This window comes from Triticum dicoccoides, chromosome 6A, assembly GCF_002162155.2.
Source record: "Triticum dicoccoides isolate Atlit2015 ecotype Zavitan chromosome 6A, WEW_v2.0, whole genome shotgun sequence".
Classification (NCBI taxonomy): Eukaryota; Viridiplantae; Streptophyta; class Magnoliopsida; order Poales; family Poaceae; genus Triticum; species Triticum dicoccoides.
This window is the reverse complement of record NC_041390.1, coordinates 524,458,980-524,474,676: the sequence shown is the minus strand read 5'-3', so window position 1 is coordinate 524,474,676 and position 15,697 is coordinate 524,458,980. Positions and strand designations below refer to the sequence as shown.

The following is a 15,697-nucleotide window of genomic DNA, read 5'->3' as shown; positions in this document are numbered from 1 at the left end:
CAACATTCGCACATACGAACGCTTGATCTGAATTATGAACTGTGATGCCAACAGTTGCTAAGATCATTAGTTATTATGTATACCACTGGGTTTACCCACAGCAGCCTCATGTTTTAGTAAAAGATGATGTGATTTACTGCTGGTCACATATATCCTCGTTGGCGTAAATTCAGTGTCTTGCCTGACTGTCTGCATGGTAATAGTTCTCCTCTGTTTTATTGTGCTCCAATTTTGCCGAGACAGATCATCATGTTTCCGTACTGTGTTTTGAAATCTGTGGATTTAGTATGTTGCTGTCGCTCAGGAGAAATGCAGCTGCATATCTGTTTTATTTCTGATTTATAAAGATTTTGATATAGCTTCGTTCAGTTGAGCCATTCCTTTGTGCTTTCGATATAATCGGTTACGCCCCCAGAACCAACCTGACAGAAACATGTATGTATGCGACAGTTTTCATGGATATTTACCTGACTATTAGTAAGCCATAGATACTTAATTGATGAAATCGAACAAAGCATAACACGTACATCTACTGAAATGCATCCGAAGTTCCTAGCAGTTAAAAAGCTCTTATTCCAAAAGGGATAATTTGGCAAGCGCGTTGTGTTTTTCTTGCCTCCTCTGATTCTTCCATACAAACTCAAGTGAAACATCACCGACCTCTTTTATTTCTCTGAGCTTTATACATTCTGGGCAATTCAAATTTATTACATAGGTTTGTATGCAGAAATTAAACAAGATTCAAACTCCGTTGTGTTTTTCTTGCCTCCTCTGATTCTTCCATACAAACTCAAGTGAAACATCACCGACCTCTTTTATTTCTCTGAGCTTTATACATTCTGGGCAATTCAAATTTATTACATAGGTTTGTATGCAGAAATTAAACAAGATTCAAACTCCATGCAGAGAGGTGAACCACAACCAGAATCACCGCCAAAATCAGAACAAGAAAGCATATGGCCTGGCCGGGGCACTTCCATCAGAACATCCAAATGTTGTGTGCACCAGTCCTTCAGATTCTCCAGTGCTCAAACTCGGTCTCCTCGGCACCACTAAAGAAGCGAGAATGATAGTCCTCCGAGTCACAAGGCTCCACATTGAAAAACCAACAGTCAGACTCTTCACCATTGCTGCGATACCACCAATAACTATCCTGATGAGAATGACATCTACTAACAGGGCTGCCAGGCTCGAAATACTTGGAAGAATCATCGATGGAGTCATCATGGATGCCAGACCGAGGACACACCCAGTCATCAGTTGGCGCATATGGAGACACCTTCTTCATCTTGACACGGGCACACTTTGCTCGCATGCTGCTGTCCATGATTATGTTGCCGCAATAGCGTATGTCAAGGGACTCGTGGTGAGGGCAGCCGCCAAGGATGGCTGTCAACCCTTGGTTGTCGAGGCCACTGAGGAAAATCTTCAGGGACCGTAGCTCATGCATCCTTGCAATTGCCAAGGCTTCGCGGTTGTCGACAGGGTATAGATCCCGTCCCCAATTATACCATGAATATCCTCTATCATTGAAATGTTTGAAGTGCTTCAGCCGCGGCAACAACCTCAAAGACCCATGTGTCATATCTCTCACATTCACAAAGCTCGAACTCCTCCAACAAAGGGAATTTCTTTATTGCATCTGTCAATCCTTTGCTGGTTACATCACAACACTTGGTAAGATGAAGGCTCTTCAGTAAGGGTGCCCTGCAAGGGTAACACATGATCTTAGTGGTTTGTAACATGTGTTCTCTACCTGCTCAAAATCTCTCCTTTTGGTTATTCACGAAAGGAAGAAGCGAAACATTCAGACGATAAAAGAGAACATCTCATCACTGTTCCAGAATTTCATTTGTTTAAAGTTCGTTCTTAAGGAGTACTACAATCCTTGAGACACACCTTTCTTGTATGCAAGAGAGTTATATGTTGCAAATGTTTCTCATAATCACTACTGTAATTGCGATAAGATTAGCAATGTTCAATCTTTTTCTAGTTCTTATTTGAGGGGAAGCTCAATCCAATCTGTATACCAATTATTCCGATCTACATCAATTTACTTTGTTCAGCAGTTATGCCCCTAATTCTAACCCGCTACATCCATAAAACTGGAGAAACGTTTTTGTCATTAGACAATGTCAAAAGCACAGTTCAAGTTTTTTTTTTGTTCCTTCTATTTGGCCGTGAGGAAAAACTTACTGTATAGACACCAGGCAATGCAACTATATGTATACCACTATATAGCGTACAAATAACTTTGGATGACAGCCATTGGATGAAACCGATACAATGGTGTAGACATGGCAAATCCCAGTGCTGCTGACTGTTGGATCTTTTCTTTACTACACCAAATTCTGCCACATGTAGTATCTATAAGATTCTATACATGGTTGGGCTTAGCCCTATGAACATTTTGCACAAAACTTAAAACACAATTATACTTTGTTCTACACTCTTCCATCCTTAGACTTTAACTTCTTTTTGTATCGAGTAAATAGCATAAAACTACTACTTTATAGGCTAGGGTTTCAAAAAATTACCGATTTTTTTTCCGCTGATAACTACCAAGTCAGGGGACGGCTGTTTTAAAAAACTCTAATTGTCCAGTGCTTTATTATTGATCATGATTATGACAATTGGGGCCCGCATGTAGGGAAACTGATTGTTTGACTGTTTGTTTGACCGTTAAATAACATCTAGGGCCCATATGTCAGTGTCCCTGCAAACTTAAAAAAGCAATCAGGTCCTCCAAACAAATTGAAAAAAGCCATCGGGTCCCTCCCGTGCTCAAGATCCACAAGAGCACACCCGCCGCTGTGCTTGACGGGGAGCTCCCTCCCGTCGCGACGGAGCTCCCTTCCAGCGCCGCTGCAGCCGTCGTGCATCCTCTCCCTCTAGTGAGCTCCCGCCCGTGCGTCCTCTCCCTCTCCCTCTTTCCAGGGCACGACGGCCATGGAGTCCGAAGGCGGCGGCCGGAGTCCCAGCCCCCTGGCCATGGCGCGTGCTTGGCGGCGGCCCGTGCTCCTGGGTGCCGGCTGCTCCTCGTGTGGCGCTCCTTCCCTGGCTTGGCGTGTGGCGTGGCCGGCCTCCACGCAGAGACGGTCGCCATGGCCGCGCAGAAGCAGGCAGCGTGGGCAGCAACGAGGGCCGGCAGCCATGGCCGCGCGAAGAAGGTGGCCATGGCCACGCGAAGGAGGTGGAGCTGGCCTTTATTTTTTCACTGGTGGATGAGAAGAGCTGCACCAGGAGCCGACCTTTGTTTTTTCTGGTCGCCATGGAGGTCAAGGAGCGGCGGCGTGGGCAGCAGGGTGGCCGGCGGCCATGACTTGAGTTGGCGCAGGCGGGGCTGCGGGGAGGGAGGAGAAGAAGGAAGGAGAAGAGCAGGAGGAAGAGACACTGACATGTGGGCCCCACACGTCAGGTAACGGGCAAACTAAACGATCAAACTGACAGTGAGTTTAGGTGCAGGTCCGACCTGTCATAATCATGATCAATAGATAAGCACTCGACGATTTGGTCTTCTGAAACAGCCAACCACCCATTTGGTAGTTATTTGAGAAAAACTAAAAACCGGTAGTTTTTTGGAACCCTAACCTGTAAAGTAGTAGTTTTATGCTATTTACTCTTTTGTGTCGAAACTATCATTCATTTTTACTTGGTGTATTTTTCTCTGTATTTAAGGCTACAGATATACCTTCATAAATCATATTTATCTTTGCGGATAATCTATTAAAAATAGCAATGGCTTACTTAAAAAGACGCCTAGACAAAACGTGTTCGACATATTTTACCTGAGTTTTGCATCTTGTACTTCATGCACGTGCCCAATTTTTTTATTTTTCTACATTATACTTCCTCCGTCCCAAAATAAGGGTTCCTGAGTAAGCTGATGATTGGTTGTAATTGGATTATCCAAGCTTGCACGTACAACTTACTAGTAGCAGTAATTTCAGAATACATTTTGTACCAAATCAAGGAAGAACGGACAACGAAATAACCAGATTCCCAAGAAGTACAGGTGCGAGTTTGGGAATCACGAACGGGAAGGAATCTCACCGGTCGGCCAGGAAGAGGAGGAGGTCGTTGTCGAGGTCCTGCTGGCCGAAGAATTCCCGGCACTGTCCGGCGCTGAACCAAATGGAGAGCTGCGTCACCTTGTTGAGGCTGACCGTCTCCCGGAAGCGCCGGGAGCGGCCGCACATGTCGACGCGGCGCCACAGCTCGGGCTCGCACACGGCGTCGTACCAGGAGCGGCACACCCGGGCCGCGCTGGCCGAACATGAGCTCCACGTGGTCCAGCTTGTGGAGGACGTAGAGCATCACGTCCAGGGGCAGCTCCGCCCAGTTCCTCATCTTTGATCGTCGCCTACGTCGGCTGCCCAGTCTCCGCCTCCCGCGCCCCGGAGGCGCCGTCGGCGGCGGCGGAGGCGGTAGCAGTGGGGCATCGTGATGTGGATGGGGCTGTGGCGTTAACCTTGCGAAGATTATTGATCGGTTGCAGCGGTAGTACGTACTGTACTAGGTAGCCAGGTCTCGGGGCGCTTCTCACGGGCATCTCTGTTTTTTTATTACTTAAATTAAATATAGTTTTGCTAAAGCGATCTAAATATTGCACATATAAGTCATATGCCATTGATTTTACACAGAGATTCATGCAAACATTTTTTATTGAAGTCCTTTGAGAAATTAAAGAAGATGGTCGTGCTTTTGATATGGTCCAAATCACCAAAGATTGTATTATATTCATATATGCATGTCTACATCTTGCTCGACTCGATGAGCCATTGTTGATTTCAGTGATACTTACCCCGTGATCATGGGCAACAATTGATCCTAGCTCAGAAAACACCCAAACAAGGAAGGGGAGGGCGAGAGGGGTATGCATTTTATTGGTTTCAGTTCATCCAGTGATACTTACCCCGTGATCATGGGCAACAATTGATCCTAGCTCAGAAAACACCCAAACAAGGAAGGGGAGGGCGAGAGGGGTATGCATTTTATTGGTTTCAGTTCATCTGCCTATGAATTTGTTGTTGCGTTTTAAATCTTCTAGCATCGTGCCATTCCACATTCGACTTTATTCTCTCGATGTGGTAGGAGCTTGTACCCTACCAGGCCTGGGCCGTAGGTTGTAGGGGAAGGAGGGGGAAGGACGAGGGCTGGTGCGCGGCGGCCGGCGGCATGGCGTCGTCCTTGCGACGGGAGCAGCAGCGGCGAAAGCAGGAGGCGGCTAGGGTTTAGGTCTCCCGGCTCCCTAAGGGAAGCCGAGCAAATATTGATTGCTTCTTACTTGATTAGATTGATACATCTCCTCTCCTTATATAGAGAGGTTTACTTGATTCCTAAGCAAACGATCCTAATATGATAAGATAATTGGGCTAAGCCTCTAAGCCGGTCATAACACTCCTCCCCGCCTGCACAACTAGCTCGTCCTCGAGCTGTAAGGTGGGGAAGCGCTTGCTGAACTCCTCGAGATGATTAACCAGTGTCAAACACCTTCGCGACAGCTGGGGCGGCAAGGTCGGCGGCGACGGCGTCCTCCGGAATGTAGTCTACAACCTCCAGGTAGAAGAGTCACAGACAGGCGTGGCCGGGCGTGTAGGGCTCGTCGCAGTTGAAGCAGAACCCTTGGCGACGACGCTCGAGTAGCTCGGCCGAGGTGAGCCGGCGGAACGGGCGCACCGCGGTCGCGGCGAGGGGTGTCACGGAAGCCTGAGCAGGCTGACCCTGAGCCGGATCTGGCCAGGGTAGCGACCCAGTGGCCCAGGACGGTGACTCCTGCTGGACGGCCACCGCGCAGCGCTCGAACGCGCGGGCGTAGTACATGGCCGTCTGGATATCCTGGGGTCCCGAAGCTCCACGTCCACGCGGATGTGATCTGGAAGTCCACCGACAAAGAGGTCGGCCCGTTGCTGCGTCGTCACGCCCGATGCGTGGCATGCCAGGGCCTGGAAACGGTCGACGAAGTCCTGAACCGTGGAGGTGAAGGGAAGGCGGCCTAGCTCCGCCAGGCGGCTCCCGCGGATCGGGGGCCCAAAACAAAGGAGGCAGAGCTCGCGGAAGCGCTCCCAAGGGGGCATGCTGCCCTCGTCCTGCTCGAGGGCGCAGTACCAGGTCTGTGTCGCGCCACGGAGGTGGTAAGAGGCGAGCCAGGTGCACTCCGAGGCGAGGGTGCGCTACCCGCGAAAGAACTGGTCGCACTGGTTGAGCCAGTTGAGGGGGTCCTCCGTGCCGTCATAGGTGGCGAAGTCGATCTTAGAGAACGGCGGTGCTGTCTAGATCGGAGCGCCGTGTCGAGCTGGCTCGAAGGTGCGGAGTAGCGAGGCGGGTGGCGCCTGGTCGGAGTACTCCGCGTAAGGACCCGCGGAGCTGGATGGTCCGCCGAACTACGGAAACAGGGTCAGCTACTCCGGAGCCGTGGTGTAGACCGGCGATGGCGAAGACCCAGCCGCCCAAGCTGGTAGTGCCGACGGGGAGGCCGGAAACCGGACCTGATGTATCGGAAGGCCGAGCGGCAAGGACGCCCCTGAGCTGGGCAGAGGTGGCGCCGGTGGTTGCAGCGTCGGCTGTGGAGGGTGGGCGGGTGCGTCGGTTGCCGCGGGGGAAGGCGGCTGCAGATGCCAGAGGGGAGCCGCAGCTGGCGGCGGCAAATGCCACAGAGGAGCTGCGACCGGAGTGGTCTCACCGGGGTGCCCCGCCTGGAACGGCAGCAGCGGCAGCCCAGTGCAGGCCGGCGCGCCCTGGGCCGGCCACGGCAGCGCGGGGGAGCCCACCGGGAACGGCAGCAGCGGCTGCCCGCTGTAGGCAAGCGCGCCCTGGGACGGCCACGACAGCATGGGGGGCCTGCCTGGAACGGCAGCACCGGCTGCCCGCTGTAGGCAGGCGCGCCCTGGGAAGGCCATGGCAGCGTGGGGTGGCCGTAGGCGGCGATCAGCGCAGCCGGCGGAGGTGCGTACGACCCAACCATATACTGGTGGTACTGGTTGAGGTGGAGCCCTTGGACGGCCGTCACGAGATCCCGCAGCGTGCTGGTCATTTGTTCCGACGTGAAGACGGCGGTCATCGGCGACGCGGACGTGATGGGTGCCGGCGGCGGTGAGGAGCCCGCGGTGGTGACCGGGCCCGATAGCGTGGAGGCCCCGGCTGTGGTCATCGGGGCAGACGTCGTCGGCGCGGTGGTCATTGGCGCGGAGGTTGAGACGGGCAGCGGCGGTGATAGTGTTGACAAAGACATGATCGGACCCAAGTCTTTGGATACCAAATTGGTAGGAGCTTGTACCCTACCAGGCCTGGGCCATAGGTTGTAGGGGAAGGAGGGGGAAGGGCGAGGGCTGGTGCGCGGCGGCCGGCGGCGTGGCACCGTCCTTGCGATGGGAGCAGCGACGGAGAAAGCAGGAGGTGGCTAGGGTTTAGTTCTCCCGGCTCCCTAAGGGAAGCCGAGCAAATATTGATTGTTTCTTACTTGATTAGATTGATACATCTCCTATCCTTATATAGAGAGGTTTACTTAACTCCTAAGCAAACGATCCTAATACGATAAAATAATTGGGCTAAGCCCCTAACTAAGATACTTGGGCCATAACCCATTGGGCTAAGCCCCTAAGCCGGTCATAACATGATGATTACTCGTGTATAGCCTTGGCTTGGACATTCCCTGCTCAAGAGGGGACCTCATCTGACCACATGTAAAGCCGGCCCATAGTTAGTCTTTGGGCGGAGTGAAAGAAGGGTGGAGAATCTCGAACGAGGAAAAGTATCCATTCAAAATAATTGACCAATGAGTGTAGTTCTGGAAGGCTCTATCGGCGATCTCCATGGGCGCCTGATGCATATAGATAGCTGGATCAGATGGGATTCTGTCGTGTGAACTCATATTTCTGGTCATGCGGCTTGAAGAGGGAGTGACGCGAAGCTTCGCTGTCTGTTGCCATCATGGGACATGTTGGTGTTTCGATTTCCATGGTGAAGATTCTGGCGGAGAATGTCATGGCAGCTGAGGTTCGAGGTCTAGTAATGGCAGATTGAGTCTATGAGGCGATGAGGACTTCGCTTGGTGTTTCCTGACTTGTAGCAGCGACATCGGCAAGCGGGGGCGACAACACAGGAAGAGTACATAGTCTTATCTTTTAGGGTGAAAATCCAAGGTCTGGCCTTAAATGGTTGTGCTTGGCAATGACCTTGTTGAAGGCATTGTTTTGAGAGCGCGGACTTTCTCCTAAGATCTATAATTGGACAGCGACGACGCTTGTAGATGACATTTGGGAGGTGAGGCTACATTTCTAGGGCAGAGACAACATGGAAAGAAACTTCTCTCTTTCAGACATCATATTTCTGAATTTGATTGCATTTACTAATCACTGAAGGGTATGGGTCAGATGACTACATGTATTATGTGAAGTATTGTGGGATGGGTTATTACTTTTGGATAGTGAGGCAGTAGAGGAAATGATTGACCACTCTGATGTGACAGTTTTGAATATCATAGTTGCCAAGGCTAATGAAGATTGAGTTGAAGAATTTAATGGGGGTAACAATATTTATGCAAAACAGGTACCAATAGGCAGCCCAGTGGGGGGGCTGTTTTTGTGTTAACTCTATCTAAAGATGGTGTTGTTCACTCTTTGGAAGCAAGTCTGGACACACAACAAAGTCAATTGAACACTGCAGAAGTTGATGTTGAAGGCGCGGTTGCTGTTGAAGAAGAAGGCAATGATGATGATGATGATGATGATGATGATGATGATGATGATGGGGATGGTTGTGAAGAAGATGAGATGAAGAAATCATCTTCAGACTTTGAGATTGATAGGGGTGATTAACAACATCATATGCGACGCCAAACTTTGGACCACTACAGGCGTGAAGAAGCTAGGGACGATTGTATTGCACGATTAAGCATTCATGTGCGTATGTGGGTTCTATGTAAAGCTCTATCTTGTCCTAAATTAATAGATGATGCAAATATTTTGCCTCTGTTTCGAAAAAAAGAAAGTTGGGCAAACACACCGTGTTTTTCTTGCATCCTCTATTGTTTCATGCAAACTGAAGTGAAACATCACCGACCTCTTTTATTGCTCTAAGCTCTATACACTCCGTGAAATTTAAAATTGAAACTACATAGAATTTGTATCTAGAAACTAAAAAATATATTCAAACTTTATGTAGAGAGGTGAACCACAAATAGAATCATGGCCAAATCAGAGCACTAAAGTATTGGACATCAGTGAGTGCATCATCTGGCCAGGTCGGGCACTTCCATCAAAACATTCAAATGTTCCTTAGGTTCTCCAATACTCAAACTCGCTCTCCCCGGCACCACTAAAGAAGCGAGAATGATCAGAGTCCTCGGAGTCACAAGACTCCACATTGAAAAATCGACAGTCTGGCTTGTCATCATGGTCGCAATAGCACCAATACCTATCCCTATCCCATGGACGATAACAACTACAAACAGTGATGCTAGGCTCGAAATACTCAGAATCAATGGTGAAGTCATCATGGATGTCAGACCAAGGACACACCCAGTTATCCATTGGCGCAAATGGATACAATTTCTTCTTCTTAACACGGACGCACTTTGCTCACATACTGCTGTCCATGATTGTCGGGTGGTAGGTGCGACATATGCCAACGGGTGGCTTATCATTGTGGGAGCCAGTAAGACATCGCCGGTGCCTGGAAGCGGGATAAGGCGAAGACATGCACGCCGGTGGATCTTACCCAGCTTCGGGGCTCTCCGTGGAGATAACACCCCTACTGCTGCTCTGCGGGGTCTCCGCATGATCACTAGATGAAAGAGTAGCTACACAATGCTCCTTGAGCTGTTTTGTGGGAGGAGGAAGAAGGGCACGGCTAGCCTGCTTCTTCTCCTTGTGTGGTGTCTAGGACTAGCTGGGGGTCCAACCCTTTGCATGGGTGCCCCGGGGGGTTTATATAGGCCTACCCCCCGGGGGTACAATGGTAATTTGACTGGGCGCGGGGCCCAGCCGTCTGTGACCGCGCTCGCCGGCTTCTGCGCCGACTGCTGGGGCCCGCCGGCTGGTGGGTCCCGCCGGCTACCAACTCCTTGGCAACAGGCAGGCCCCACTGCCAAGGGTCTTGTCGATGGCTAGTTGCTGTTGCCTCATCTTGATGACGAGGGCTTCGTCGAGGTAAGCATGGCTACAATGCCGCCGTCCGGCGGGCGATTACCGTAGCCTTACCGCGTCTTGTCTCCTTAATGGGGCGTCTTCTTCGAGGGGGGAAGCGAGCCGGCTGCGGGGAGCCGGCCCCGTCTCGGGCCGACTAGGGAAGGCCAGGCTGCCTTCGGGTGTCTCCCTGCCCGAAGGGGCCCACCGCCCGCGGGCCGTACTGGTAGCCCGTCGTGGATGACATCAGGGTCAACATAGCAACAGTGCCGCGCCGGACGGGTCATGGCCACTCCGTACGGCGCACTGTGCCAGGCGTGCTCCGGGATTCGGGGGTGGCAGGCTTTACTGTAGCCACGCCCCGTCTCATCGCCGCTAGGTGGATGCAAACTTTGAGGGTACGGTCTCGACCGCTTTATGGGAGCCGGCCTCCTGGAGTCGGCCTCCTCATGGCCGGTTCTTGGAGTCGGCATCTTGGAGCCGGCTTCTTCGAGTCGGCCTCCCATGGTTTTCTTCATGAGGGGAAAAGTCGGGCCGCATTCTTCAAGCCGGCCTGGGTGGCAGCCAGCAAGGGGGAGGCGGCTCCATGTCTTGGATTCTTGGGAGCCGGACGGGCTCGTGATTTTTTTCAGAAGGGCCAGGGGAAGCCGGCTAGGCTACCCATGGCTATTTACTCCGACAGTAGTCCCCGAAGCTGATCGAGCTCCGAGGCGAGCAGGGAGACGAGAAGCTTGGTCAGCTTTCCATCCTGAAGAGCCGGCTTTGCGGGCGTATGCCGACTTCAGAGAGCCCCGCGTCTTGTAGGTGGGAGGAGGGGGGGACCTGCGTGCTGACCACGGGCCCTCCCGCGGCCACGTGGCAGCGAGATCCGGCGAGCGCACGCGCGCGACGGGACGCCGCCACAGGCCCGGGCCCGCCACTCGCGAGCCTTGGTCCGGGCGCGGATCTTCCGTGGCCCACAGGGGCCGCTCGCCTTCCCGAGGCAGCTTTGTCTCGCCGTTAAGGCTCAATAATCGCGGGACGTGGGGAGTGGGCATGATCGATCCCCACGCTTCCCCACGCCGCGCCTCCTCGGCTCCGCCACGCGAGCCTATAAGTAGGGGGAGGAGGGAGAGCGACAGAGGTTCGCACGCTCTCTCTCGCTCCGCCCCTCCTAATCCTCGTTTCTTCCTCTTGTTGCCGCCGCAGCCTCCCGTCTCAGCGCCGCCGTTTCTCCACATCGCCTCGCTCCCATGGCGTTGTCAAGCTCGTGGGACGGCTCCAACGTCCATGAAGACCATGTGGAGTTCCTCCGCCAGACTCGGCGCCTGCCCGGCGCCAACCTCGTGCAGGTCCGCCTGGCGCCGGAGACGGAGATCTTGCCGGCGCCAGAGGAGGGCGAGCGGGTCGTCTTCCGCTCACACTGCCTGCGCGGCTTCGGCCTTCCGGCGAGCGGATTTCTGCGCTCCTTCCTCGAGTTCTACAACCTCCAGCCGCATCACCTCACGCCCAATGCGGTGATGCTGCTGTCGGCCTTCGTCTCCCTCTGCGAAGACTTCTTGGGGCTGCTCCCCACGCTGGAGCTCTGGGGAGAGTTCTTCCAGAGCAAACTCGGCACCATCGTCGCCGGCGTGCCCGCACCCTGCGGGGCCTTCATCGCCATGAGGAGGGCGAGCGAGAACAATCTGTTCCCGTCCATCCCCCTAATCCAGTCGGTGAAGGTCTGGCAAAAATCGTACTTCTACGTGAGGAACGTCGCCGAGCAAGCAGACTACATCAACCTGCCGGCTTACGTAGCCGGCCCGCCGGCTGGGAGGCAGCCCTCGTGGGGTTTCCGCTCCCGGTCACTGTCTCCGGCCGGGAACGCCACCGTCTCCCGGCTTCGGGTGATGATCCAGTCGGAAGGCCTGCGCGGGGCCGACTTGGTGGCCGCCTTCGTGGAGCGCCGGATTCTTCCTCTCCAAAGCCAGCCCCATATGATGTGTCAGATGAGCGGCCGCTTCGACCCAAGCCGGCTGAGCACATGGGAAATGCCCCACGCGGAGGTGGCGCTCATGGTTAATTACATCGCCAACTACAAGCTCGCCAGGGACTGGCAATACGGCAAGGCGCCGTATTCTCGCGCCAATCCTCCGCCCGTGGTAAGCTTCTCTCTCTATCTTCTTTTTGTCGTCAGCCGGCTTCGTGACGGCCGGCTTCTGACTAGTCGGTTCTTTTGAGCAGAACCCTCTTCTTTCGCTGCCGGCCGGGGCGGCAGGGATTGAACGCCAGTATGCCCCTGACCGCATGGTGGACGACGTTGACGACCCGGACTTGGGGGCGGCCGCCATGGAAGACGCCGTCGTGGGGGACAACGCCGAGCCTGGAGGCTCAAGGTTCACCGCGAGCTTCGAGGACTGGCCGGACGATGCTGAAGCCAAAATCGCCCCGCGTCGCCAGCCGGCGGCCGACTGTCAGGGCGCGGGCTCGTCCATCGCACCGGCCGCCGCCGGCGCGCAGAAGCGCCAGGCCGCTTCAGGCCTCTTCGGCAGTCGGCCGAAGAAGTCCAAGCCCTCCACCGCGGCGACAAAGCGAGACGAGGCGGCCGCGAAGGCGGCCCGCTTCCGCAAGGCGGTGAAGCAGCCTCAGGCGGTTTCAGCGTAAGTCGCTGATTGCCTGGTCGCATGCCCTTCATCATTCTCTTTCTCTTCGAATATTCTTCTTAACTTTTTCTCGCTTGCTGGACAGGGCGCCGCTTTCCCTTGAGCGGGGTCCGGGCGGCTCCATCGTGGGGCCGGCTGGAGGGTCTTCGAGCTCCCGCCGTGTGGACCCCCGCGCCGATCTCAGGGAGGCCACAGAGCGGAACGCCCGTGAAGCGCGGGAGGAGCGCGAGGCGGCGGAGAAGGCGGCCGCCCAGGCGGCGAGGGAGCAGGCCGACGCGGCAGCCAAGGCCCAGACGGAGGCGGCTACCACGGAGATGGAGGCGGAAAGCTCGCGCAACCAAGCTCCGTTGCTCGCCATTCCTCTCCGAGCCATAGCCCCCGACACCCCATTGCCCTTGGCGGAGGAGATCGTCCAAGACCCGTCGCTGATAGAGAGGGGGGAGGACCCCGTGGTCTTCGCGAGGAGAGCGCCGCCAGCAGCGCCAACCGGAGCGGGCCAAGGCGGCCAATCGTCAGCGGCGCCAGAGGGGCCGACCGGAGGTGAGCCGAAGAATAGAGTCGGCCTCGAGGTGCAGCCGGCGACGAGCCGGCGCGCAGGGGGAGGCGCCGCTCCGCCGGAGTTGCGCCGAGTCGCGGGCGCAGGCCAGTCGGCGGAAGATCTGGAGGCGGCCAGCACTGCCACGTCCGAGTGGACTCCCAGCGGGGGGACTGGCGAGCTGAATGTGGCGGCTCAAGGGGTCCGGAGCCGGCTGCAAGCTCAGGCCGCCCTGCTGCAACAGTTCACCCAGGAGTTCCTGACAACGCGAGCCACCATCCGGGTAAGTCCTTCATTCTTGGCTGCTTTTGATTTCTTGATTTCTTCCGTGGGGCGCGCACCCACTGGGTGTAGTCCCCGAGATTCGGGCCGACTGCTGCGCAGTCGGGTCGGATCTTTCTCGACGGCTACCTTACTTTGCTTTTTGTCTGAACTTTCAGGAATATCACAACCTCCGTGCTACCGCCTTCAACTCCCAGGCTCGGGAGTTGAGCCGGAGGACCGACGACCTGGCCGACAGCCGAAGTAAGTACTTGATCTTGTTTGTCTCATGTGGGGGCGCGTCAGCGCACCCATTGGGTGTAGTCCCCGAGATTCGGGACGACTGCCGTGCAGTCGGGTCGGATCTTTCTTGACGACTCTTTCCTTATTGATTTTTTCTTTTTCTTTGTCTTCAGGGGCCAACGCCGACTTGAGGAAGGAGCTCGGCGAAGCAAAGTCCGCCCTTCACACCAAGGAGGCTGAGTACGCCGCCTTGGTCCAGGAACGGGATCGCCTAGCCAAGAAGCTGGCCGACCAAGAGGAGGGCCACAAGGCGGCCCTGCAGGCGGCGCAGGATAGCGAAGCCGCCTTGAAGGCGGAGTATGAGACCGAGGCGGCGAGCTGGTCAGAGACCCGGCGAGCCCTGGATGAAGGCTTTGGCCGGATCGAGGATTTGATCGACGGTAAGCCGCCTCCCTCGCCCCTCTCCTGCCCCTTGCCGCCTGGGTTTTTGGCTTATCTTGAGCTACTGCTTGTTTTTTGGTGCAGACTACTTCCCCAGCTACTCCGCCTTCGCCGCCCAAAGCATTGAGGCCCATTGCGAGGCGCGTCGTCAGGCGGGGGCCAACATCGCGCCGGATGCGAACCGGACACTTGAGGAGCAGCTCCTGGCTGTCCAGGCGCGGTTGCAGCCGGCTCATCGGATGCTTCACCGGCTCCAACATGCCGGAGCGCAAGTGTTGGCCTCCCTCTGGCCCGGCGAGACGATCCCCCGCACCCCAAGCCGAACTGCCGACTGGCTGGAGGTCGCAGTTGGTCGCTTTGAGGCTTGGAAGGCGTCGGCGGCCCGCCTCGGAGCCGGGCAGGCGTTGGAGTTCGTTCAGGCTTGGTACCCAGGGCTGAGCCTGGACCAGCTACGCACTTGGCGGATGGAGGCCGACGCGGAGCTGGAGGAGGTGAGGCCGGCTATCGCCCAGCGAGCTTCGACGATCGCCGAGTGCACCGACATCAGCGTTTTCGCACCCGAAATCGATGATGACGGCGTTGCTCAGCCGGAGGAGTGGTTCGGGCTAAACCCGGCGATGGGCGAGGACTCGGCGGAGGAGATTGCCTCCAGCGACGAGGGCGAGGATGACGAAGAGGAGGATGGCGAAGACGTCGAGCCGGTTGGCGGAACAACTGGCCGACCTCAGGCCGACCGTGCCTCCAGCAACGAGGCGCGTGGAAGCGCGCCCTCTGTGGGAGGCGGCGACCAAGCCGAAGTTCGCCAGCCGACCGCTCCTTCAGCCGGCACGACCGTCTCCGCCAACCAGTCCGGCTCGTCGGCCGCTCCGCCAGCTTGACCTGCCGTCTTTATCTTTCCTGCTTGTTGTCTTTTGAACAATCGTCATTAAGTTTTCGCAGTTCCACCCACTGGGGGTGTATCCAAACTATGTTGAATGCTGGCCTCTCGGAGGTCTTTTATGTAAATATTATTATGTGCATGTTTGGTTTCCATTCGCGTATGCTTTTTATCCTTAGCCTTTTTCCTTTGCCGCCTTCCCTCTTTGGGGAGGCAAGTACTTGAGCTTTCTTGGATTGAAGTGAAGTGAATGGAAACCGGCCGGCCGGCTACTCTGGTAGCCAGTCGGCGGTGGGAGAAAAAACCGGCGTTCGTTGTATTAGTCCGTTAGTCCCTAGCCGTTTTTCGTGTGGGCGCCCGTTCCTGCCTTTAACTTTTGCCAGCCGGACAGCCGGTTCTTCGAACTGCAACTTTTGGCAAGAGAAGGCTTGGGAGCCGGCACACTACTTGTCTGACTGCGGGTAGGACTTCTTATATAACTCCAGTCGGCCAGTCCCCGAGCCGACTAGTCGAACCCGGTGCCGGACGGAACAAGTAAATGAAATGACAAGGTCATAAGCATGATACTTTTCATTCATAAATAAGGGATGGCAGT

The 15,697-nt window shown here is 55.1% G+C and overlaps 1 protein-coding gene across 1 annotated transcript; it reads right to left on the bottom strand.

Moving 5' to 3' along the window:
- Positions 1–626: 626 nt before the first annotated feature.
- Positions 627–5,823, bottom strand: LOC119315947. The gene is made up of 3 exons (XM_037590375.1): positions 5,576–5,823; positions 4,054–4,296; positions 627–1,707 (listed from the first exon to the last, which is right to left on the bottom strand). Exons 1-3 carry the CDS (start codon positions 5,821–5,823, stop codon positions 1,527–1,529), a joined length of 672 nt encoding a protein of 223 aa, XP_037446272.1. The 3' UTR covers positions 627–1,526.
- Between the last annotated feature and the right edge of the window lie 9,874 nt (positions 5,824–15,697).